This window comes from Ascaphus truei, chromosome 11, assembly GCF_040206685.1.
Source record: "Ascaphus truei isolate aAscTru1 chromosome 11, aAscTru1.hap1, whole genome shotgun sequence".
Taxonomy (NCBI): Eukaryota; Metazoa; Chordata; class Amphibia; order Anura; family Ascaphidae; genus Ascaphus; species Ascaphus truei.
In genome coordinates, this window is record NC_134493.1 from 26,730,229 (window position 1) to 26,753,467 (window position 23,239).

Below are 23,239 nucleotides of genomic sequence, written 5' to 3' on the forward strand. Positions count from 1 at the left end.
CCCAAACTTTTTCGGTTAAAGGCTCCCCAAGGCAATCAGAATTTTTTCAAGGCTCCCCAAGGCGATCAGGATTTTTACGCGGCGCCCAAAGTAAAAACAAAGGTGTACATACATACATAGGTGTACAAACATACCTAACAGTTGCAGTGCGCAGTTGGTGTCTCTCTCAGACACTCTCACTCTCTCTCACACACTCTAACTCTCTCTGACCTCACTCTCTCTCTCTCTGACCTCTCTCTGACCGCACTCTCTCTCTCTGACCTCACTCTCTCTCTCTCTGACCTCACACTCTCTCTCTCTGACCTCACACTCTCTCTCTCTCTGACCTCTGACCTCACATTCTCTCTGACCTCCCTCTCTCTCTCTCTCTCTGACCTCACACTCTCTCTGACCTCACACTCTCTCTCTCTCTGACCTCTCTCTGACCTCCCTCTCTCTCTGACCTCACACTCTCTCTCTCTGACCTCACTCTCTCTCTCTCTGACCTCACTCTCTCTCTCTCTGACCTCACTCTCTCTCTCTGACCTCACCTCTCTCTCTCTGACCTCACTCTCTCTCTCTGACCTCACTCTCTCTCTCTCTCTCTCTCTCTCTCTGACCTCACTCTCTCTCTCTGACCTCACTCTCTCTCTCCCTGACCTCACTCTCTCTCTCTCTGACCTCACTCTCTCTCTCTCTGACCTCACTCTCTCTCTCTCTGACCTCACTCTCTCTCTCTCTCTCTCTGACCTCACTCTCTCTCTCTCTCTGACCTCACTCTCTTTCTCTCTCTCTGACCTCACTCTCTCTCTCTCTGACCTCACTCTCTATGACCTCACTCTCTCTCTCTCTCTCTATGACCTCACTCTCTCTCTCTCTCTGACCTCACTCTCTCTCTCTCTCTGACCTCACTCTCTCTCTCTGACCTCTCTCTCTCTCTCTCTCTCTCTCTCTCTCTCTCTGACCTCACTCTCTCTCTCTCTGACCTCTCTCTGACCGCACTCTCGCTCTCTGACCTCACTCTCTCTCTCTGACCTCACACTCTCTCTCTCTGACCTCACACTCTCTCTCTCTGACCTCTGACCTCACATCTCTCTGACTCTCCCTCTCTCTCTCTCTCTGACCTCACACTCTCTCTGACCTCACACTCTCTCTCTCTGACCTCACACTCTCCTCTGACCTCCCTCTCTCTCTGACCTCACACTCTCTCTCTCTGACCTCACTCTCTCTCTCTCTGACCTCACTCTCTCTCTCTCTGACCTCACTCTCTCTCTCTCTGACCTCACTCTCTCTCTCTGACCTCACTCTCTCTCTCTGACCTCACTCTCTCTCTCTCTCTCTCTGACCTCACTCTCTCTCTCTGACCTCACTCTCTCTCTCCCTGACCTCACTCTCTCTCTCTCTGACCTCACTCTCTCTCTCTCTGACCTCACTCTCTCTCTGACCTCACTCTCTCTCTCTCTCTCTGACCTCACTCTCTCTCTCTCTCTCTCTGACCTCACTCTCTCTCTCTCTCTCTGACCTCATCTCTCTCTCTCTGACCTCACTCTCTATGACCTCACTCTCTCTCTCTCTCTATGACCTCACTCTCTCTCTCTCTCTGACCTCACTCTCTCTCTCTCTCTGACCTCACTCTCTCTCTCTCTCTGACCTCACCTCTCTCTCTCTCTCTCTCTCTCTCTCTCTCTCTCTCTCTCTCTCTCTGACCTCACTCTCTCTCTCAGACACACACAAATAAATACACACATAAATACACACACACACACAAATACACACACACACAAATAAATCACACACACACACACAAATAAATACACACAGATACACACACACTGATGCAGATACACACACACACACAAATAAATACACACAGATACGGGGGGGGTGGGTGAGGGTATGGCTGAACGGCCCGGTCCCTGCATGGGGGAGGTCAGTGCTGCGGGGGCCTGTGCCACGTGGGGGGAGGGCCGGTGTGCTGCGGGGAGGGAGGGGGGGGGGGTGACGCTGCAGTGCTACTGGGAGACATCTGTCTCACGGTGCTGCTCCTCCAGCGTGAGCGCCGGGCCTCCCTCTCTCAGCGTAGGCAGCTCAGCGTCGCTGAGCGGGCTGAACAGATGCACAAAGCCCCTGCATCTGTAATCAACGCGGCTATAGTTCCTCCGGCCTGGGACATAGTAAGCGCCTAGGTGCTGCTGCTCGCTCTTGCTTGCTGCCACTCGCTCTACCAGGAGCTTTTTGCTGTCCTGGCAGAGGAGACAGCAAGCGCGCTTGGGAGGCGGGTATCACTGTGTGTGTTTGTCACTTGGTAGCTGTGTGTGTGTGTGTGTGTATATTATATAATATTTTAAACATTTAAAAAAAAAAGACATGTGAGAATAAATTATTAACATTGTGCAACTTTGATAAATATATTCACACACACACACACATATATATATATATATATATATATATATATATATATATATATATATATATATATATATATATATATATATACACACACACACACACACACACACACACATATATATATACACACACACCACACATATATACACACACACCACACATATATACATATATATATATATATATATACACCACACATACACCACACACACACACACACACACACACACACACACACACACACACACACACACACACACACACACACACACACACACACACACACACACACACACACTGCTGTCTGGTGGCTTTGTAGTTGCAATGCCGGGCACTGAAGTTGCAATGCCGGGCAGGCTGCAGTCCCCATTGGATGGGAGCGGTCACGTGACCGCTCCTCTGCTTCCCCTCAGAGGTTTTTTTTATTTTTTTTTTTAAATGAGCTAGCAGCCCTTGTTTCCCGCTGCTGGCAGCCCTGATCGCGGCGCCCCTCTAGCCAAGCCGCGGCGCACCAGGGCGCCGCGGCGCACAGTTTGGGAAACACTGTATTAGGGCATTGGTGTTGGACGCAGGCCAATGAGAGGTGTGCGGGGGCGGGCATTGGACGCAGGCCAATGAGAGTCAGTGAGGGGTGGGACGCAGGCCAATGAGAGGTGTGCGGGGGCGGGCATTGGACGCAGGCCAATGAGAGTCAGTGAGGGGTGGGACGCAGGCCAATGAGAGGTGTGCGGGGGCGGGCATTGGACGCAGGCCAATGAGAGTCAGTGAGGGGTGGGACGCAGGCCAATGAGAGGTGTGCGGGGGCGGGCATTGGACGCAGGCCAATGAGAGTCAGTGAGGGGTGGGACAGTGTGGCATTGGTGTTGGACGTAGGCCAATGAGAGGTGTGCGGGGGCGGGCATGGCCTGAGCCGGAGTGACAGGGCCAAGGTCCAATGCGATTGACCCTTGGGACGCAGACATACAGTGATTTCACAAATATATAGTAGATATATATATATACACACAAAAAACAGGAATTCCGCAGCACACTCCGTAGAAAAAAGGTAATTTAATACCACTAGATTATCAGGCAATCTAACATGCTCTAGAGCAACGTACGTTTCAGACCATACAGTCCTTTCTCGGTCTGAAACGTACGTTGCTCTGGAGCATGTTAGATTGACTGATGATCTAGTGCTATTAAATGATCCCTTTTTCTACTGAGTGTGCTGCGGAATTCCTGTTTTTTGTATATATATTGGACTGGCTGGAGGTTCCCTGTCTATCTGCAAGCACCCTGACTTCTGTTAAGTATATTTTTAATTTTCTATTGTTATTATTTTTATTTAAGGTTTCGTGTTTGTGTGCACACAGCATCTTTTTGTTATATATATATATATACTAGCTGGTATACCCGGCATTGCCCGGGCGTGGAAGGGCAGGGGGCATGGAGTGGAAGGGTGGGGGGGAGGGGAGTGGAAGGGTGGGGGGGAGGGGCGTGGAAGGGTGGGGGGGGGGGCCAAGGGGTGTGGAAGGGAGGGAGGGCAAAGGGCAGGGGGGCAAAGGGGCAGGGAGGGGCGGGGGCAGAGGGGCAAAGGGGCAGGGAGGGGCGGGGGGGCAAAGGGGCAGGGAGGGGTGGGGGGGCAAAGGGGCAGGGAGGCAAAGGGGCGGGGGGGCAAAGGGGCGGGGGGGGCAAAGGGGTGGGGGGGCAAAGGGGCAGGGAGGGGCGGGGGGACAAAGGGGCAGGGAGGGGCGGGGGGCAGGGAGTGGCGGGGGGCAAAGGGGCAGGGGGGCAAAGGGCAGGGAGGGGCGGTGGGGGGCAAAGGGCAGGGAGGGGCGGTGGGGGGGGGCAAAGGGCAGGGAGGGGCGGGGGCAAAGGGCAGGGAGGGGCGGTGGGGGGGGGCAAAGGGCAGGGAGGGGCGGGGGCAAAGGGCAGAGAGGGGCGGGGGCAAAGGGCAGGGAGGGGAAAAAGGCCAGGGAGGGGCGGGGGGGCTAAGGACAGGGAGGGGCAAGAGGGGTCAGGGAGGGAGGAGGGCAAGAGGGCAGGGAGGGAGGGGGGCAAGAGGGCATGGAGGGAGGGGGGAAAGAGGGCAAAGGGAAGGGGGGCAAAGGGCAGGGGGAGGGAGGGCAGGGTGGAAAAGGGCAGGGGCAAAGGGCAGGGGGCAAAGGGCAGGGAGGCAGGGGGCAAAGGGCAGGGGAGGGAGGGCAGGGGGGGCAAAGGGGAGGGAGGGCAGGGGGGCAAAGGGCAGGGGGGGGCAAAGGGCAGGGGGGGCAAAGGGCAGGGGGAGGGAGGGCAGGGGGGGGCAAAGGGCAGGGGAGCAGGGAGGGCAGGGGGCCAGGGAGAGCAGGGGGGGCAAAGGGCAGGGGGAGTCAGGGACGCGTTAAATAAGCCATTCCCCTGCGTGTACTCACCTTGCACACGGCCGCGCTCCTCTTCCCCCGGATACTGGCCGCCCTGCTCCGGCTCCTCCGTGGAGAGGCTGAGACGCTCCGGTGAGGAGGTGCTGGGCCTCTCGCGGGGAGAGGCGGAGACAGCCGGAGGAGAGGCGGAGACAGCCGAAGGAGCGGCCTGTGTGAGGGGAGAGCCGCGTGCTCTGTGTGGGGGGGGAGGGGTGAGGGAGAGCGCCGGGTGAGGGGAGAGCCGCGTGCTCTGTGTTTGAGGGAGAGCGCCGGGTGAGGGGAGAGCCGCGTGCTCTGTGTGGGGGGGGGGGGGAGAGCGCCGGGTGAGGGGAGAGCCACATGCTCTGTGTGGGGGGGGGAGGGGGTGAGGGAGAGCGACGGGTGAGGGGAGAGCCGCGTGCTCTGTGTGTGTGTTGGGGGGAGGGGGTGAGGGAGAGCGCCGGGTGAGGGGAGAGCCGCGTGCTCTGTGTGTGTGGGGGGGTGAGGGAGAGCGCCGGGTGAGGGGAGAGCCGCGTGCTGTGTGGGGGGGGGGGGGTTAGGGAGAGCGCCGGGTGAGGGGAGAGCTCCCCCGCTGACTGGGGGGAGAGGAGGAGGTGAATGTGATGGGGGGGGGGGGGAGAGGAGAGAGAGGTGTGGTGGGGGTGTGTGTGTGTGTGTTTTGCCTTGTGTGTGTGTGTGGCCTGTGTTTTGGCCCGTCACTCCGCCTCAGGCCAATGAGAGGTGCGGGGGGCGGGCGGCCCAAGGGACCAATGAGATTTCCCCTAGGGACACAGGCCATGCAGACAAACATACAGTGCTTTCACAAATATATAGTAGATACATATATATATATATATATATACACACACACACACACACACACACACACACACACACACACACACACACACAAATAATCTTGATTTAAGTTGTGAATCTGCACCAATATTTGGCTATAAATACCACTGCTGTTTGTATAAGAACTGAAATACGTAAAGGCCGTATTTCTTATTTCTTACACATGCGTCTCTGTAGAAAAGGTACAGTATCCTGTAGTTTTGTATAAGGTATAGTGCAAATGCCACAAGTGTGTGAGTGTGTGTGTATGCAATCTAGTATATAGTGTTCATAATATTGGATTATGGATATCTGCTTGTACCTGGTCGCTGCCATTCCAGCCAATGACAATATGATCCCGGTAGCTGCGAGCAGAATGCTGTACATACATGTTGAATTTGGCATGCCGCAACATTGGGAGGAAGAGAGAGTGAGAGAACTCGCCTGCAAGGCAAAATTTTACTTTATTACTGTTTGACAATGTGTGCACATCATGTTTCCCAATGCAAAAAGAAATCATAAGAAGATATGTATATCAGACTGGTGCTTAGATGGGAAGAACCACAACCTTTTGTTTAGTTCCAAGTTCTAGAAGCCGCATGGCCCCCGGAGAAAAGCAGATTTGTTGTAGGTTGTGATAACCTTTAGCGGACCAACATTAGAGTTAATCATAGCTGAAATGATAGTGTTCAGCGATTTCACAACCTCATAGGTTTCTGGAATGTGGTATACTGTACTTGAAGAAGACACCTATGAGGTTGTGAAAGCTTTGTAATGTACACTATAATGTCACCTACAGTATACAATTCTCTAATGATAGTCTGATAAAAGGTATCATAACCTACAACAAAACTGTGTTTTTTGTTTACAAACCTTAACTACAGTAGGTTTTACTTATTATTAAGTTAGTGTTACCCTCTAAACCAAAGTCAGTTGAACAGTTTGCTTCAATACCGTTTTGGTGGTACCCTTGTTTTCAGCAGTGTCAAGGTAGCAATCATACTGTACATTAAGTATGGAAAATAGGAATACTTGCTGTGTCAAATGGTCCTATTATGTGGAGAAGTGGTGGTGGTGTCCTAGTGGTAGTGGACCTATCTTTGAAGTGGGTGAACTCTGCGTCAGTCGCTGGCCAAGTCAGGAGTGAAAGTCACTAGACCACTTCCGGACTTAAGATCTGTTATTCAAATGTATTGGACTGTTCTAGCTTTAAAGCTGTTATCCACTCTGTTCAGCGCTTCCTTTTTTAAAGAGGGTGAGGAATTTAGGAGGCATCCGGATCTTGTGCTACATCAGACAATGGCCCAGTTCCAATTATTTTTTTTATTATTATGAATAATAATATGTTTACTTCATATAGCACTTTTCTCCCAATTGGGGCTCAAAGTGCTTCACCATTACAGTATAGTGTGCGGTATCCAGCACAAAGTATTATTACAGACACAGTTCCTGCCCAGATGAGCTTAAAATCTATGATTTTGGTGCTTGAGGCACAGGGAGATAAAGTGACTTGCGACAGGTCCCAAGGAGCCGACACCGGGAATTGGGGTTGTTACAATGATCACATGGTCCTGATCACATACCCAGCTACCCTGTTTAAACCAGCTGTCTAAAACCCAGCAAACACTGTGCCATCCTGAGGGTGGCATACCAGCCATGTGCATGCCAACCCTTGTGCCACTCTTAGGCATACTAGCCATCTACCTCTTGCTCAGCAGTGTAATAATGATCCAATGGACCTTTTCCATTCTCATTTGCTGGTCTGTTAGCAACTTTGGTATAATAGAGCAAGATCTGCAAAAAGATCTCCCTGAATCACACTGTTGGCGTGGGAATCATTCATCACATTTTATAAAGTCCTTTTAGCAAGGGACAGATTTCTGATTTAAATCTATGGTATTGCTTTTAAAGTGAGTCACTTGTGGTAATAATATTAAATAGAAAATACTGTATGTAATATAGTTTCTATCTGTCACGGATCTAGTACTTATTCTATATACAATATGTTTTAATCAGTAGAGTTGAGATTATAATAGAAAATAGCCAACCAGGGAAGACTGACAGTGTTATATTAACATAATACATACCCATTATTTCATGACCTCCCGATAACTTTGGGAATTGTCCTGTGTAGGAACCTGCCAGCTTCAGGTCTTGGCTCCCCCACAATGTTACATGTTTCAATGTGCACGTCGTATTGCTTTTCTCATAAGCCGTCTTTAAATCAATCAGTGCCGGGAGGTTTCTTAACTGGAAAAACAAAACACAAAAATGGGTGTATTAAAAATAAAAAAAATAGCACACTGTGGTTTTACCAGTTTGGTTATCAGGAACACACGATCCCTTACACTGAGCTATGACATGGACAGATTCATAGACATGTCTTGTAAATAGCATTACCCCAAAAACCTTACTCCAGTGTCCATTTGAGAAACCAATGTGCAGGTACTGTATGCATGGCATGTATCTTATTGAGGGAAGTGGTTAATAAACATTAGGAAGACAGTGAAACAAAATGGGGAGTGGATCCCACTATTTAATTCTGCACCAAATGTGGAAAATACTATCATGTTTTGCTATATTGTAATATCTCATATATATATACATATACACATATACATACACATACACAAAAGACAAACAGTATCCATCTGAAAGCGCTCCAAAAAGTAACCGCAATAACAAAGAATATATATTATTAAAGTCAGAACAATGAAGTTTAATAGAACACTATTTTAAGTTACACATAAAATTACACCCTGCTGTGGAATTACTGCCGTCATATCTCCGTGACACAATGGATATCTTATCTAGACTAAATTGTGTCACAGTTGATGTTAATATTGTTATCGCTACTTGCGATGTAGAAGCTTTGTGTACATCAATCCATCATCAGGATGGACTGAAGGTCTCAAAGTTCTTTCTCTCACGTTACAACTGAGTCCTAATTTGATCAATCTATTTATGGGGCTTCTCTCTTTTGTACTGACACACAATTATTTTGCTTTTAAGAACACGTTCTATCATCAGAAAAGAGGGACTGCGAAGGGGGTTACATGTGGGCCTTCATACGCTAACTTGTTTTTGGGGTGGTGGGAGCGAGAGATTGTGTTTTGTGAGGCAAATTTGGAGATGACTAACCATGTTTTAGTGTGGTTGAGATACATCGACGACATCCTCATTCTCTGGCAGGGTTCTGCTGAGGGTTTGGGGATTTCGTCGATGTTCTCAACCACAATGATCTGAATATTAAATTCACCTTTAAATGTAGCTACTACGGTGGAATTGATCCAATGGGTAATGCCAGTACTGACATCTTTAGGAAGAGCAGTTCAATTAATTCAATCTTATACGCCTCCAGCTTTCATCTGCATTATCAAATACAAGGAATTCCGTACAGTGAATTTATTAGATTAAAAAGAAATTGCTCTACATATGATATTTTTGGGGAAAGAGCACTTGAGATGAAAAAACGGTTCAAATGCAGAGGCTATAGTCACAAATGCATTGATAGAGGCTATAATCGTAGTGTCATGAGTAACAGAGCCCTTTTGTTGAAGCCAAGGATAAAGCATACAGATTCTCAGATAAGATTCAATAAGATTCAATGGGACATACAATGAGTGGTGGTCAGAATTAAGAAATATTTTACACAAACATTGGCCGATTCTATGTACAGATAATGATCTTAAACAGGCTCTGGGAGAGAAAGCCAGTTTAACTAGTAGACGCTCCTCAAATCTTTGGGACCGGCTAGTACATAACCATTATGCCCCCATGTTAATCCAACTTTCTAATCTGCTTTCACAAAAAAAGGGGTTTTCAAATGTAACGGGTGTTCAGCTTGCTGCTTTATGCTGCAGACTGACTTCTTTTACACCAGTGACGGGACATGACAGTTTAAGATTGGTTACTTTCTAAACTGTAAATCTAGCTCTATACATCTGCTATGCATTTATGACCACGCTGACATCGTCTAATACGAATCCCAGATGCAAGATACACAGCATTGAAATATGATGGGACGCTGAAAATGAGACTCCGCTGGCGCTATCTATTGGCTGCGGAGGAGGCGGTTCCCTTGTGGGATTGGATCGTGTGTTGTCCTGCCAGCGCTGTCAACACGAGTTTCTCTACAGATATCTTTGCTATATAGTATCCACGCATGCACCGATTCAGCTTGCAGCAATTGTTTATTGGAGACAACTCGCTGTATACATCTGTTATGTATTTATGATCATGACGACATCGTTGGACACGGATCCCAGATGCAAGATATTCCACATTTCAATATGATGGGACGCTGAAATTGAGACTCCGCTGGTGCTACACATTGTCTGCGGAGGAGGCGGTTTCTTTGTGGGATTGGATCATGTTTTGTTCTGCCAACGCTGTCAACACAGGAACAACCTTTTTATAGATATCTCCGTCACATTGTATCCACGCATGCACTGATTCAGCTTGCAGCAATTACGCATTGGAGTCAACAGCGGGTATGGCTAAGTAAATCTACTAATTTATATCGTGATCAGCTGTGAAGTTGACGTCAGCAGCACCGTGTGATCGCTTCTTTACTTTCTGATTGGCGCTGGCCATGTAGGGCTGGTATGTAGAATATTTGTCAGCTCTGCATTAACTGCCTTTTTTCACTAAAACACTAGTCACCCCGGGAAGAAGCCCCTCTTAAGGGTGAAACCCGTTGAGTGTTAAAAACACTTGAAAAGGGGTTGGAGGAGTGGCACATGTTGTATGATAATAAGGGTGTTTCAGGGAAAACCTGTTGCAGTTTTGTATCTTCCTGGAGAATGGGTTGTAGTTCCCTGGCAATCTTGCGTAGGGCTTCTAGGTGTGAGTTATATGTGACCACCAAATGTACCCTTGTCTCTTTCTGACTGAATTCAAAGAGCTCACTTCTTGGTATTCTGGTGGCTTTGTGGATTTGCTGATCTATAATTCTGTGGTTATATCCACGGTTTATGAAATCCGATCTCAAGGCTGTAATCCACTGGCCTCTGTCTGCTTTGTTGGAGCATATCCAGTTGTATCGTATGGCTTGACTGTAGATGGTTGCATGCTTAGTGTGTGTGGGGTGGAAGCTGTTGTCCCTAAAATAGCTGGCTCTGTCTGTGGGTTTGCAGTATATAGAGGTCTGTAGTTGGTTGTTCTTTATAGTAATGGTGGTGTCTAGGAAATATACTTCCGGGGAATGGGTGAGATTGAGGTTGATGGTCGGGTGGAACGTATTGAAGTTCTTATGGAACTGTATGAGGTCCTGTTCACCAGAGGTCCAAGTCAAGAGGATGTCATCGATGCACCGAAGGTATGTAAGGGGTTTAAAGTGACAGGTGGAAAGAAAGTCACTTTTCAGTTTTGCGCAGAACAGATTGGCATACTGTGCCACCATCCGAGTGCCCACAGCGGCCCCGGTGGTCTGAAGGTCTGTGTCATTTCCAAATATGAAGTAGTTATGGGTCAGAATAAATTCAATGCATTTAGTCACTGTCTCTGTGAGTGGCTCCTGCGGTCCCAGAAAGTATCTGCAGGCTAAAAGTCCCATCTTTGTGGGGGATGTTTGTGTAAAGTGTATTTCCCCATTATCACATAGTTTACCATGCTTCCAGTGAAGCAAGGGATTCTGGGTAATGACATGCAAATGAGCACAGTGTGTCACTCTTAACTTCTTATCCATTTTAACATGGAACCCTATAAACTTATGCCTGCCGCATTACAGTTTTTAAGCACAGCATGGGTTAAAGAAGTACATAGCCAGTGTGTCTGTGTGTGTGTATAATGTATATATTTATAATATATATATATATATATATATATATATATATATATATATATATATATATAATAATATATTATATACATTATAAATATATACATTATACACACACACAGACACACTGGCTATGTACTTCTTTAACCCATGCTGTGCTTAAAAACTGTAATGCGGCAGGCATAAGTTTATATACACACACACACACACACACACACACACACACACACACACACACACACACACACACACACACACACACATACACATACAATGCATTCTTTAAGTTATGAATACAGTGTAGTTCTTTATCACACATACAGTAGGTCCAGGACATATTGGGAGCAACTATAAATCTATTGATTTTGAATTTTTGAAGGCAATGCCGACAAGCACGTAATGCTGATGAGCCCAAAAGGCTGTCCATAAATGGGTTGTTGGCTTTGCACAAGATTAAGGTGCATATTCACAAAAGTGCAATTTCCAATATCATATGTTAAAGGAAATTTATTTCAATGGCCTTTAAGGAGTAATAATGGCTTTAGCAGGGAATTTTGTATAAAATACTGTATGATTATCATTAGCAATTGACAAAGGCCATAAAATGAACATACAGTACCCTCCTTAATCCTCCATTTATCAAGATTATACAATATTTACTAGTGTAGGTTTTGTTCCCCTATATTATATCCATACATCTATTGTGATGTGCTTTAAAAAATGTACCAAACGTTAAAAATATACTGCACATTTATAATAAAAATTCTGAGTTATTATACTGTTATATTTACCGTAATCTAAATTTCACCTGACATAGTAAATCAATGACTCCTGCAAACCACAGACACTGTATTGCTATGTTAATTCCGCGTGTTTGTGACATTATAGTTTCAACCTAAGAAATGAAAGACAAATGTGACCCAGTGCTTTTAATTAGAGCGGGTAAACAATGGTTGGATGAAAAGGTCATGGTGACACGGTAATGTTGCCAGTACCGGAGAGGTATTCATACTGTAGGTGTGTCAGATATGTGGTCCTCTGCTATACAACTGTTATTATGCTATTGTTATGCCTCAGCAGAAGTACAGCTCAATCCCGTTATAGCGCGATCCGTTACAACGCGAATCCGCTTATAACGCGATGTAAGGGTGGCTCCCAATTTTCATATTTATGAATACTTTACAACGCGATTATTGGTATCTTAAATACTTTATTGTACAGTGCATACAATTGTACATTATTTCTAACGCGACCCGCTTATAACACGATGTGATTCTTTGGACCCCAAGCACAGCGTTATAAGGGGTTTGAGCTGTAGATGTCTCCAACGTTCTTAAATAAGAACAAAAATACTAACCTGTGGAAAAGAGTGCTTTAGTTGCAGGGTTTTTGAATAGCTGGTCCGGGTAAAGTGTAGCTTAGTTAACATGTGAAACTCCTTTTCTTCCAATATAACAGACAGCTTCCCTTCTGCTTCATTTATGGAGTAGTTCACCTTTAAAATATACAACAATGAACAATCCTTTTTATTCATTTAAATGCTAAATAAAAAGACAAACCCTATTTGAACAAGCAAATCATTTTTATATTGCCCTTAAGCTATGCTGTAAGCCTCAGATAACAGACAGCTGACTCTAGGACTTTTTAAATATAAATTGTGTGCAGAAATCTGCCTCTATTTGAATGGATTCCTTTAAGCAGTGGTAGCACCAAATCTGAAGAGACAAATGCTATGCAGATTTAAAGCAAATATGCCACCGACATGTCCTCTTCACAGAAGTGACCAAGTAGCTACTGCAGCACAGCTGAAGACAGATTAAACAACATCCCTCCAACTACCATTACTTAGTTCTAAAGCCATCTGCAAACTAACCCTGCAAGGCTCTGGTTGAAGATTCCCCACTGTCCCTCTACCAATACGGGTTGCTAAGGATGACTTCTTTTACATGTTTTCTACTGAGAGACATGGGATTCTTACAACGTCTAGCTCTGATTTCCTGGTAAATTGGGGGTTCTGCAGTGTGGGTGTTCTCCAGCACTTCTACCGACTTAATCTAAAGGCCTAAAGCCCCTATTTAATATGCTATGAAGCTGCTCTCCTCGGTTGGGGAAGACGTTGGTCTTATTCATTTGAATGGAGCTGATCTCTTCTCCAACACTGGCAAACAGTTTCACAGCACAATGAATAGATGCCCCTAACAAGGAGGAGGGGGAGTGTATAACAGTACCCCATAACAAGTACCCCTGGTTTTTTTTAAAAACACTATAGTGTCTGTCTCTATAACTTACAAATAAAGCAGTGCTCAGTATGACTAAACACTTCCAACCATCCAAAAGCGTACTCTGCAAAAAGAACAAAACCCTCAAAAAAAAAACATTACAGGCGGCTTCCTATTATCACAGCTGCTGACAACTCACTGCTCACCAGTGATTCTCTCCAAAACACTTTCTTGTGGGCTACAAGGCTGCATATGTAGAAGACTTGGCATGAATGAAATCAAGCTGCTCTAGATTATATTTTTTGTTGGAAGCATAAGGTTTTGGGGTCTCGGAGGATACAGATGTGGCCTGTGCCACTGACACTTATAGCATGATATGTTATGATATCAAGAAAGAGCAGCATGACTTAAGGCCGAGGGGCGCCATCCCAAAGGAGCCATGAGGTCAGGCAAGGGGATAAGATGGAGTACTTAAGGTGAGGGGGGGATCTTACCTCCCACCTTCAAGGATCTTTTGGAGTGAAGTTCCCACCCACTCACCCTGTCTTTAGGCATGAGGGCTTCTGTAAAAGGGTTGGGACATTGCTCAGCATACTTTGCAGCTTGGGAAAGGGTATGGCGGCAGTAATTTTTACTCAGGGGACTCAGTCAGTATTGGTGGGAGGTCTCAGACCTCGTACGTGGTTATTTGGGGAATGCGGTACCATTCTAGGCTTAGGCGACCAGAATGGTAGTGACCTTCCGCAAGAGGGCTCTGTGCCATTCGGTCTAAGGGCCCGAATGGTGGAATGAGCACGAGCTGAGGGTATCCCTCAAGGCCTTTGTGGAAACTAGTGGAGCAATCTGGCTGGGTCTCTAGTTGGGATAAATGCTTATATTTATCATGTTGGTGTTGTTCTGACTAAAGCTGTGACCGTTTTTCCCACCAAGAAGTTGCCTGGTGTGGTTATCGGGAATGGGAGAGGGATCCAGCTCGAGGCATTGGTAAGTCATGCAATAGTGCATCGCTAGGTCATGCAATAGTGCTCTATTGCACTCCTTGCCAGCATTACCATTGAAGCTTATGAAAAGTATTTAGAATTCTATTTTTATCTGTGAATATCATGTTAGTATTGCAGCCAATAGCAAAGGTCACCTGTAGAGAGACACTCCGTATAACTTAATATAATTATACAGTGCAGGAGGTTTACTTTCTGCGTTAAAATGTCTCTCTCTGAACATAAACTTTTCTAATGTGGCCTGTCAACCATAACTACCATTAAGACTCAATTGATTTCTTTGACCTTATTCTTCATTATAGAGCTTCTTTTCAGCCAAAATTTACAATGAACATCTACTGAGCACTTTCACTACCATTTAGAAACACAGCAGGTGTCTCTTATAATAAAGGTGTTCAAGGTGCATTCTTGGCCACGGTCATAATCACCTGCCATACAGTACGATCCTTTATTACTTCCCATTCATAGTGGGATGAACTAGAGGATATCACTTAAAATAACAGCATAGAATGTGAATTACTGGGGGTCATTCATACGATGTCACCCAAACAAGCCCCTCTTCCTCCCCAGCACCTTTACACCACTCCTGCCATTTTATCTTTATTGATGTGCTGGCTCTATCAGTCCAAATAATAACTTTATTTCATATAGCGCCTTTCTCCCAATGGGACTCAAAGCGCTTCCCACTTACAGTACAGCGCGCGGTATGCAGCACATAGAATTTCTACAGACACAGGCCCTGCCTAGATGAGCTTACAATCTATGTTTTTGGCATAGTGAGACAAAGTGACTTGCCCAAGGTCACAAGGAGCTGACAACCGGGATATCAACCAGGTTCCCCAAACACTGAGCCACTCCTTCATCCCTCAACAAACAAACACCTTGATTGGAGATAAGAGATGGACCGAAAAGTTACATTGCGATTTCCACATAGCATTTTGCACATAGATATGGAAACAAGCTCCTCACCATGCAGCACTTATCATCTGAGATCGGACTCCAAAAGGCTGTTCATGGTCCCAAGGTTCAGCAAAGTATCCGGCCGTTCCTCCTTCTCTTACCGTGCACCCCACAACTGGAACAGTCTACCGGAGACTCAGCCGCCACCAGTCTAAGTTCTTTCAAATCTAAAGCTGTCTCACATTTTAATCTGGTCTGTAACTGTTACATACGCCCATAATATATATTATCTCTAACTGTGCATGCAATGTCTTGTATATAATGTATACCCCTGCTCACTTAATGTAACTATGGATTTGTAACCATGTATCTGTCATCATAACTCTGTGCCCAGGACATACTTGGAAACGAGAGGTAACTCTCAATGTGTTACTTCCTGGTAAAACATTGTATACATACAATAAATAAATAAACTAAAGTGAAGATCAGAGCCAATACTTTAAAACACACGGTTCTATGTTTATTATACCCGAGAGGCAGGCTCCCTTTCCTTCAGCGATGCCGTAAAAAAGTGGCTCCCCCAACATAGAACAAGAGAAGCCCAGAACCTGATGCGTCCCATTATAACATGTGCGCCTGTTAACTCCTCCTATTGACATTCCCCAAATTAGTGCACATAGGGCAGAACTGGAACAAGGTACGGTAGCTTCATACAGTGACACTAAGGGGTCTATTTACTAAAGTCTCAAACTGGGACAAAACCAGTACGCAAAACCGTGTCATATGTTTATCAAAGAAAATTCATCCCATTGCAAGTACTGTAACTGGAGTTTTTCCTTTGATACATCTAGTTTTGTCGCCTATAATAAATAACCACCTAGAAAAGTAAATGTACAGTAAATGTGTCAGTATGCCTGACTTTTATTCCAAAGTAGCCTTGATGTATCCCCTTCCATTGATTTGCAACCAGAACATCCCCATTGTTTAGATGGAGCAGCAGAACCCAGAAGATACACACAGTGTGTAACAGTGCGCATTATTTGCTTACCTTTGTGAATATGGTGCTGGAGTTTGGGATGTAGTACTGTAGAAATGGCACATTGTGCATCGCTTTAATATTCAGTTCATCACTAAATGAAAACATAAAATGTTTTTGTTTTAAGCATTAAACACTTTCATACAACAAACTGGAACATTTTGCAGCAGAGCCCTTTGCCCGCCGGTGGGGTGGCAGCACCAGACTGCCACAGCCCCCCCAGCACATGGCGATCACTGATTAAGGGAGTCCTCTTTCCCTGCCTGCTAAATCACATTCAGGACTCCAGAGAATCTCACCCTAGAAAACAAGCCCCTCAGCCACTACGTCATGCGGCCCCTGGAGTGCCAGACCCCACGAGGTGGTGGCTACATTGGGGCAATGAAAGGAAAAAACATACTTTCCCACCCCTGGTAGAGTCTTTGGGACCAGTGCTGTATTACAGCTTTAATTGAGAGTGCAAATGCAGGGATTGCACACCCTATACCTTTAGGGCATAACATGGCTGTGCCGTGCTTCTTTGCAATGTGCGCTCACCCGCAGCTGCCGTAACTAGCGCGCATATAATGCTGCAGCTACCGTAACTAGCGCGCATATAATGCTGCAGCTGCCGTAACTAGCGCGCATATAATGCTGCAGCTGCCGTAACTAGCGCGCATATAATGCTGCAGCTGCCGTAACTAGCGCGCATATAATGCTGCAGCTGCCGTAACTAGCGCGCATATAATGCTGCAGCTGCCGTAACTAGCGCGCATATAATGCTGCAGCAGCCGTAACTAGCGCGCATATAATGCTGCAGCTGCCGTAACTAGCGCGCATATAATGCTGCAGCTGCCGTAACTAGCGCGCATATAATGCTGCAGCTGCCGTAACTAGCGCGCATATAATGCTGCAGCTGCCGTAACTAGCGCGCATATAATGCTGCAGCTGCCGTAACTAGCGCGCATATAATGCTGCAGCTGCCGTAACTAGCGCGCATATAATGCTGCGGGCCAGTCTGCGTTAATAAATTTTTAAAAATTGTCTTCATTTCAAAGTCAACGTTTCAGTGTTATTTCATGTCGTTGCTCAAACAATCCAGGGGGAGCATGTAGGGAAAAAGAAACAAAAAACACACAAATAAGTGCAGATGTTTGGGAAATTGATTAATAAAGTATATGATGGTATCTTGGCTCGTATGTCTTGTCTACTCACAGGATATCCGTGAATCAAAAGCAGTTTGCAAATAGGGCTGCTACCCATATGGAATAGTATGGTCAGGATCCCCCTCAATAGGCTCCGTCAACGATGATATATGATATGTGTAGGATGAGAGAGAGAACTACATAGTTCGATCAGACTGATATAAATTTCTTTATGTAAAAAACGGGGTATTAAAATGCGCACTTACAATGTGCCAATATAAAATAAGCATATATCACTCAATTTAGTGAAATTGAAGGTTCGAACACAGTTCCTGTCAAGTGGGCGAAACGCGTTGAGTGGACCTATTTTGATCTTGGAGGCGATCCGTAGCTCACCAGCCCTGCAGCCGTGACGTCACATTCTCCGACGGGCGCAAGGAGGGAAGCTCTGACTCCGGATATCGAGCAGTGGAAGCCAGCTGAACCTAAGGGAGGCGGTGAGCAGCACGGCGAACTTTCAATTTCACTAAATTGTGTGATACATGCTTATTTTATATTGGCACATTGTAAGTGTGCATTTTAATACCCCCTTTTTTTACATAAAGAAATTTATATCAGTCTGATCGCACTATGTAGTTCTCTCTCTCATCCTACATATACTACACTTCAGCGCTGACTGAGACTTTGAGGGGGATCCTGACCATACTATTCCATATGGGTAGCAGCCCTATTTGCAAACTGCTTTTGATTCACTGATATCCTGTGAGTAGACAAGACATACGAGCCAAGATACCATCATATACTTTATTAATCAATTTCCCAAACATCTGCACTTATTTGTGTGTTTTTTGTTTCTTTTTCCCTACATGCTCCCCCTGGATTGTTTGAGAAATTGTCATAACCTTGGAACCCGTGAAACAGGTCTCACCAGAGGGTTTGAGCTGGGTTTTAAGATTTAAATTATTTTCATTGTATATCACTTAATTTATTATTATTTCACAATTTCATTTAAGTTGTTCGCGCCTTTGTATCACTATTTCATGTCGTTGGACATCTTTTTAGAAAGGAAAGGTATACAGGGATATACCAAATAAGTAACATGGGAAGGATGTTGATCCGGGGAGTAATCTGATTGCCAATTCTTGGAGCCAGGACGGAATTTATTTTTCCCTTTATGAGATATCATTGGATGTTATGTCACTGGGGTTTTCTGTTTGCCTTCCCCTGGATCAATATACTGTAAATACAAATATAGGATAAAGTCTAAATTCATCATAGGTTGAACATGATGGACATATCTTTTTTAAATCTCATCTACCATGTAACATGTCCTGGTGAAGGTGTGAAACACCGAAACGTTGATTTTGAAATAAAGAAGATGTTTTTTCTATAGCCTACAGTACACACGATACTGTCGTGCTGCATCACAGTCACATGTACGCTAGTTATGTAAACATCTTTAATGTCAGGGGCCCTGCAACCCCATCTGCTAGGGAAAGGGTTAAGTCAAGTAGCTGGAAAGGTGGGTGACGGGTAAAAACTACTGCAGATCTCCTGCTAATTTATACAATTGTTTTAATTAGCACAGTTAGTGTATCGATCAGGCCATCTATTTTGTACCATGGCAGGTACAATTCATCATCTGAGCCTTGATGACAGAGCACAGACAAGAGGCGGGGGAACAAATTGATGTGCTGTTTTAAGGACATTGCATCAAGGTAACAAGCAGGGGCTACATTGCTGAATTAACTAAGATGCTGTGTGATCCACACCACTGCTGCGAACACAGTGAATCAGAAATCCAATATGAGCCAGTATGACATCATTCAGTCCAACAGAACCAACTCTAGTCTCTGATAAATCAACAGCGTATACAATAAGCCCTGAAAAGGCATTTTTTTAAAAGCCTATTCTATGGCATTTGCTTTTTGTTCTTGTGTTTTTCACAGTAAGACTTTTTTCTTCAGTAGACAAGCCGTGTATTGTGTGTGTGTGTGTGTGTGTGTGTATATGTGTATGTATATACATATATATATATATATATATATATATATATATTATACACATACACACACACACACACACACACACAATACACGGCTTGTCTACTGAAGAAAAAAGTCTTACTGTGAAAAACACAAGAACAAAAAGCAAATGCCATAGAATAGGCTTTTAAAAAAACTGTTATATATATAAGGGACAATATATATATATACACATATACTGTAAAAATGATGCATACAAAGTGCGTTCACTGTATTTCTCTTACTATATAGTACATGTTACCACGTAGCGCTGCAGCTTTAATTAAAAAAAAAGCTGTGGTTTACCATCTTCCTGGAGTTAAGGTTTCTGAGAAACATGATTCATCTTATTTGTGAGGCCGAATAACAGCAGATGAAGTTATACATGACGAGCAGGTGGGGAGACGTCTAGCAAAACAGCGCATAGCTACTTTACAGAGAAAAACAAACACGCGTCCGCATGCAAAGCTCCACATGACTGGCCCGAAAGATGTGCAGGAAAAATAGGACGTTACATCGGTACAGTACATCAGATAACGCCTTCCATGCGAGATGGGTCAGCAAGGCACTGAAATAAGGGCCTTATTCTATATCAGGAGTGGCCAACTTCAGTCCTCAAGGGCCACCAACAGGTCAGGTTTAAAGGATATCCCTGCTTCAGCACTGGTGGCTCATTCAGTGGCTCAGTCGAGCCAGGGATATCCTTAAAACCTGACCTGGCGTTGGCCACTCCCGTTCTATATACATAGCCACATGGTCATATACAGAATTACCCTGCAAGGTGGTAAAAGCGACAATCCCCCCCGCCCCCCCCAGAAGCCAATTTAACTTAATATTTCAAATGATTATATCTCACAAAAGGAGCACCAGATTGTAAAAATAAAAACAGCGATGTAAGGGACAAGAGGAGATCTCTTTAAAAATTAGAATGGCAAAAAAAAAAAATGGCGGTCATGATGTGTTGCTGATTTCAAAATCTTTAAATATGCCATGAATTGAAAAGCTTTAAATCCCTCCGGTTATAAATTTACATCAACAAACGTGCTTTATGTCTAGGGCTGCCAGGTGTCCACAACTTTTACCATTGTGTCCAGTATTTTTAGAGAAGCCACCCGGCAAACCCTATTTATGTTGTGGAACATTTACGTTCTGGCATCTCCTCTCAGTTAGTATTCCAACCATATTCCTAAGCGTTTCATAATGAGCATATGGCGTGTCTTGGTAAAAGTCACCATGTATCAAGGCAATTTTGGTATGAAAGGATATTTTCATCCTGAGCCTCAAAGTGATGAGGCGTCTTTGCTCCTACCTTTCCATTCCTTATGTTTGATAGATTGTGATGTGGGTAATCATATAGTATTGTATGTCTTTATTTATATAGCGCCATTAATGTACATAGCTCTTCACAGTAGTAATACACGTGGTAATCAAATAAATAACAGATAATATAAATAACAGGTCATGGGAATAAGTGCTTCAGACATAAACGTAACATTTAGGAAGAGGAGCCCCTGCTCCGAGGAGCTTACAATCTAATTGGTATGTAGGAGGAACGTACAGAGACAGGAGGGGGGAATTTTGGTAAGTGCTTCTGCAGGGGGCCAAGCTCCATGCATCTAGTAATATTTACGGTGCTACTCATATGCTTATAGGAAAAATTAAGCAACAAACATACGATAAAAGGATGTTTTAAACTCTGCTTTCACCATCACTATGTCCTCCGTCCTTAAAGTAAAGAAACCTTTCCTAGTTTGCATCAATTGTAAGAAAACCGACTACCAAGATCATTGCAGCGGCGAGCAGATATTACAAGATAATTGCATTGCACCGAAGAAAATCAATACATAGACCCCCACTGTACGTCTTTAACAATATCTGGTCACCTAGGCATGTGTTAATGGAACAAAAACAACTACATGATGTGACACGGTTTTCATTTAAAAAAATCGCTGCTCAAGTCATTTCATGCATGTTGGTTTTAATTTATGTAATGCTCACACTGACCTCTGCTGTTGGCTTTTTGCATTGGCAGTAATAATAAGGTTCGTCCTCCGATCATAGTTCAACTTCAAAAGGCCACCAATGTCCATGTTGGTCAAAATAACGTGCAACGCCATCTGAATGCAGTAATGAAGACATGAAAGGTGTTATGTAACAGGGCTAGGTCTTCCACTTCTCTTTATTTGACTTTCATTTTGACCTTGTTAGCCAGTCACGTGGCTAGGACAAATGTGATACGTGTATGGAATTAGGATATATACATATACATATAACATATGCCAAAGGCAGTGGGGAATGTGGTAAGCCCTTTCGCTGCCAGAGAGTGGCCCCTATGTCAGAAAGGGATGCAATTCCACTTACATGTTTGTTAAAGAAAACAAACCACTTTTACAGAACATCTTGGAGCACACACTCTGCCTGCTGATGGCGCTCTAAAAGTCTCAGTAGGGCTTTAAACAGAAGAGGGTAACATCCTCTTCAGTTCAGGGGCGGGAGTGGAGGGCCCAGGGTCATGAAAGACACTATCGTAGTGAGAGTTTGACTCTAATGCTCAACTCTTCTATGACAGGGGGACCGAGTACACGACACAGTCACCATGTAATGGGTAATTCCAACGTGGGGAATATCTGATATGCTGCAACGCAGTCTTTCCCTTGTTCAGGAAGAATTTAGCTCTATTTAAAGATGGAAGTCAGTATATTAAATAGGTGCCATGAATTGTATAACAAATGCTACAGCTTTTAAGACATATTTGCTCAGTGAAGTTGTCCTGGAAGAAAGAAGTATATATATATGTTAGCAGGTAAAATTACATTGTCAGATCTGGTGTAAACTAAATTCTGATGATATTTGCAGTGCTCCTTTAAAGAGGCAAACCAAGTTAGTGATTTTTTGTCAAATTGTTTCATATTTTACATTGGATTGAAGCATGGGGCCTCTGGAGCTTCCCCAGTTACCGGACATACTGACCTCCATAGGGGGTGCCGGAAGCTGCCTCGGCTAGCAGGGTTTACATAATTACGGAGTTTCAAAGCTCCCGCGTTCTGCAGGCCAATAGGAACCCGTGATGTCATCAGGTTCACCTTTCTTTTGGCCCGCGTGACCGAGGCCTTTAAACTTTGCAGAGATACCGGCACCCCCTATGGAGGTCTGTATCTCGTGAAGCTGGGGGTCCCCGGAGCGAAAAAAAAGGGGTTCAGCTTGGATTGCTCCTTTAAAGATGTCCTCTTCATTTCCTTCTCATATAGTCTGACCATAACTTTGAAATCACATCAGTTGTCTTCTAACATGAAATGCAGTTAGACATGTACTTATATAATGTTCTGTCTGGCTGACCTTGTGGGGAGATGTCTCTGTACCTGAGTCACACGTGGAATTCCTAGACCCTGGAGCACAGGAACTGAATGCTTCACTTCTGCAGTTACTTCAAAGCTACCAGTTCGTTCTCTCACAATATTCACATCTGCGTTGAACTTTTTCTGATCAAGTTCCATGTCTAAGGTGGCGTTGGATTTGTTACCTAATGCAGTGAGCAGTAAGATATTTATTATTTGGAAAACAGTCCCAC

At 44.7% G+C, this 23,239-nt stretch overlaps 1 protein-coding gene across 2 annotated transcripts in view; it reads right to left on the reverse strand.

The window, feature by feature from the left end:
• Nucleotides 1-23,239, reverse strand: part of LOC142463092 (uncharacterized) — a 291,163-nt gene that overhangs the window by 61,935 nt on the left and 205,989 nt on the right. For both annotated transcript variants that reach the window (XR_012787370.1, XM_075565366.1), the window contains exons 51-56: nt 23,031-23,191; nt 21,676-21,788; nt 16,536-16,617; nt 12,728-12,865; nt 7,676-7,838; nt 5,911-6,032 (exon numbers count right to left, since the gene is read on the reverse strand). Coding sequence is in view for 1 of the 2 variants with exons in the window: in XM_075565366.1 (XP_075421481.1) it covers nt 5,911-6,032; nt 7,676-7,838; nt 12,728-12,865; nt 16,536-16,617; nt 21,676-21,788; nt 23,031-23,191 (779 nt within the window). In the remaining variant the exon portion in view is untranslated. The remainder of the gene's footprint in view (nt 1-5,910; nt 6,033-7,675; nt 7,839-12,727; nt 12,866-16,535; nt 16,618-21,675; nt 21,789-23,030; nt 23,192-23,239) is intronic.